This window comes from Triticum aestivum, chromosome 5D (genome assembly GCF_018294505.1).
Source record: "Triticum aestivum cultivar Chinese Spring chromosome 5D, IWGSC CS RefSeq v2.1, whole genome shotgun sequence".
Taxonomy (NCBI): domain Eukaryota; kingdom Viridiplantae; phylum Streptophyta; class Magnoliopsida; order Poales; family Poaceae; genus Triticum; species Triticum aestivum.
In genome coordinates, this window is record NC_057808.1 from 434,622,460 (window position 1) to 434,625,912 (window position 3,453).

General features: G+C 54.2%; 1 protein-coding gene across 1 annotated transcript; it reads right to left on the reverse strand.

Annotated features, from left to right (window-relative positions):
* Positions 1-409: 409 nt before the first annotated feature.
* LOC123125322 (E3 ubiquitin-protein ligase WAV3-like) lies at positions 410-3,176 on the reverse strand. The gene has a single exon (XM_044545836.1). It carries the CDS (start codon positions 2,701-2,703, stop codon positions 1,156-1,158), a length of 1,548 nt encoding a protein of 515 aa, XP_044401771.1. The 5' UTR covers positions 2,704-3,176; the 3' UTR covers positions 410-1,155.
* Between the last annotated feature and the right edge of the window lie 277 nt (positions 3,177-3,453).

Consider the following 3,453-nt stretch of genomic DNA (forward strand, 5'->3'; position numbering starts at 1 on the left):
ACCAAGTGTTCACTCACACGACGTCTCCGGCTGACGTTTCCCAACTATTGGCATCCATAAATACAGTAATTCATACGAATGTAAAAGAGAAAACAGTGAGCCAAACTAGGAGAAAAGAGATTATCCCGTGCATGTCTCAGTCGTTCATTTGGTTGGAGATCTGCATACATGCCTATTTTTTTATCTACAAAAAAGACATAGGAGTAATTAACTATGGAGGGCCCCATGCATAATGCATGCACGCTTTTGTCATAGAGTTACATGCGCCATCCATCTCACCCCCTATGACTTTTTCATTTCATCTTCTAATTTAATTTTACTGTAACTTTTGAACCAAAAATCTAAATTAAGTTTTGTTTACATATTTACGTTCGTCGCGAAGAGAACTTTCGAACAAGACCCATTTTAAATAATTTTTGACAACTTTAAAAAAAAATATGTTTCAAATACTAAAACTCGATAATAATAACATTGTTTTACCAAGTTTTACTAAATTTCATGTGCTTTTAGGGTTTTAGGTTTCCGGGCTTAGGGTTTTAGGGTTCAGGGTTTTAGTTTTAGTTTTGAAACTTGCTAAATTTATGATTGTTTTATTAAATTAGTAGTTGAAACTTGCTCGACTACCCAATTTAGCTCACGATTCGTAAAGTTGTTGGATTCCGCACAAGGGCACATCAAGTTTTAAGTTTCAGTTGCTGAATTTGCGAGAAACTTAGTGAATTAAAAAAACATATTCAAAATTGATCTTATTTGAAAGCCTTCATCACAAGCAACATGAGTCTGAAAACAAAAATTAAATTGGACTTGTGGTTCAAAATATATTGATGGGAGATGGGATGGGTGGAGCTGCAAAAGGCTGCATGCAAGGGGCCATTCCAAAGTTGCACTAATCTATGCACAACCTCGGGTGTGCACGGGAGAAAATCCACTCTCGCCAAACCAGCCTATTATCGGCTAGGAACTTTTTGAACCAAACTGTGAAACCTTTTTTTTTGCGGGTGTAAACTGTGAAACCTACTCGTACAAGATTGGTGAATGCAAAGAGAGAGGAAACAAAACAAAAAATCTAAAAAGACCGTGCAAGTTCAGGTCTTAATTATTTCCTGTGCTCGCGCGCGAGCATTTTCGTAGCAAGTTCAGTTGATCGCCCCGTGCTCACTTGAGACGTAGAAATCGGTGGTACCTTCTCACCAGGTTCTTAGCGAGAGCCGGCGTCGCCGTCGAAGGTGGTGGTGGCGGCGGCATCGTCGTCCTCGAGGGCGGCGATGGCTGTGCCTGTGCCTGTGCCTGTTGCTGCTGCTGCTGCTGCTCACGAGTCTTCACCGACAGGTCCACCATCTTACGCATGGCGGGAGTCGCGTACCTCGCCCTCCCAACTTTGACCGACGTGCGCTGCTGCGAGTGCGCGCTCATGCCGCACAGCAACGACGCGCGCCCCGACAGGTCGTACTCCCTCCGGTCCCCCACGCGCTCGCTCAGCTCGCCCAGCTCCGCCGCCAGCTCCGCGCACCCGGCGTCGCCGCTCGCGCCCAGCGGCGACTGCCTCAGCGCCATGCGCCGGCGGCTGAGCATCTCCGACGCCTCCGCGTGCTCGCCGCGCTCGGCCGCCGCCCGCGCCGCCGCGATGTCCTCGGCGGCCTGCACGCGGAGGCGCTCCCGCTCGACCTCCACGTCCGGCTCTGCCTCCGGCGCCTCGACCGGCCTCTTCACCGCCACATCCTCGCCTGCCACGTCCACCGACTGCCCGGTCGCCACGTCGCGGTATGTGCAGCTCACCTTCATCAGCGATGTCACGTCGTCCGTGGCGCCGGCCGCCGGCACGTCCACTAGCAGCAGGAAGCGCCTTTCCTCGTCGGCGTATAGCTCCCCGACTTCCACCGCGGCGGCGCGCCCGTCGGCATCGACGCGGCTCTTGTAGCGCCCCGACTTGATGGACCGAACGCGAACGCCGGGGCAGACGCACTCGACGGCGACGCGCGCCTCCTGCGCGGCGACCGAGAGAAGCCCGCCGATGCACTGCGCGAACGAGTCCTGGATGACGGCCTCGTTCTCGATGAAGGCGAACGTGCCGCCGGTGGCCTCCGCGATGGTGTGCATGGCCGCCGAGTCGTGGTCGGTCCCAAAGCCGAACGTGTGGATCGGCGGCGAGGACCCGTCGCCCGTGCGGATCAGGGAAGGTGGCACGAGCACGCTGTAGTCGGTGGCCACGTCTTGATTGTAAAACCTTGAAGACAGCGTGTAGTTGTCTTGGCCGTCGGAGAGCAGGATGACGCCGGTGACGGCGTTCCTGTAGCGGCGGCCGTCGATCACCTTGGCCGCCTCGCGAAGGCCCTCCTTGATGTTGGTCCCGCCACCCGCGGCCAGGGACTCCACGGTGCGCTCGGTCGAGGCCCGCCCGGCGTCGGACATGCGCGTGAGGCGGGTGAGGCGGCGGGCGTCGCACGAGAAGGACACGAGGCTGAGGCGGTCGTGGGGGCCGAGCTTGTCGATGACGAAGCCCACGGCCTGCTTAAGCAGCGCCAGCTTGCGGCCGCCCATGCTCCCGCTGACGTCGAGCACCATCACGAGATCAAGGGGCGCGCGCGCCGCCTTCGCCGCGGCCGGAGCCAGCGCGGGAGCCTTGGCGTGCACGAGCACCGCGAAGCCGTCGCGGCTGGCGTCCTTGGCGATGGCAGGGTATTCGCAGTGCGTCGTGATGGACATCACTCCGCCGCCGGCAGTCGTCGTCTCCGTGGCGGCAGCTGCGGGCTGCGGCTCGAGCGGCTCGTCGTCGCGGAAGAGCAGGTCCCGGGCGGGCGCCACGCCCGGCACGTCGCGCCACGGCGTGAAGCAGAGCGGGCAGGCGGTCTGGTGGTGGACGCAGCGGAGGTGGAAGCTGTGGGATCACTCGGCCGTGAAGGTGGCGTGGCCGCGGCCCATGTCGCCATGACAGACGGCGCACCTCGTCTCCATGGGATTAATCATCCTAAGCTCTTGGATTCGCCTTCTTCTCCGATGAAACGTACTATAATTTTGTTCGTGCGTAGCAATGGATCTACTATAGCTGTGGGGTCTGATTTAATATAGCACCGAATCATGATTAATTAATTAGTTGTAATCCCTAGCTTTGTGCGTGCTTCCGGGCGTGTTTGTTGGGATATAGAGATCATCAATAGCATCCTTGGCTTCGAGACCAAGCAAACCGGTTTTGGAAGGTTATAAGATTTGTTGCATTTTTTTTTTTTTGCGAAAATGATCGGTTTTGGACCATACTGTTCCACCGTGGAAATAATTTGGTGATTGTTAGGAAATTAAACTAATCATGTTTAAGTTTAATTAATCTTGATTCTATACTAGTACTACTTTGTTGGAAAGTTAAAGTCTTTTATGTTTGACCGTATTTATATAATAGTACACCAACATTTCTGCCATCAAATTAGTAGCATTAGATTCATGATAAAATAGCGAATCAAC

Coding starts and splice junctions, on each gene's coding strand:
- LOC123125322 (XM_044545836.1), bottom strand. CDS start 2,703: ATGTCCATCACGACGCACTGCGAATACCCTGCCATCGCCAAGGACGCC.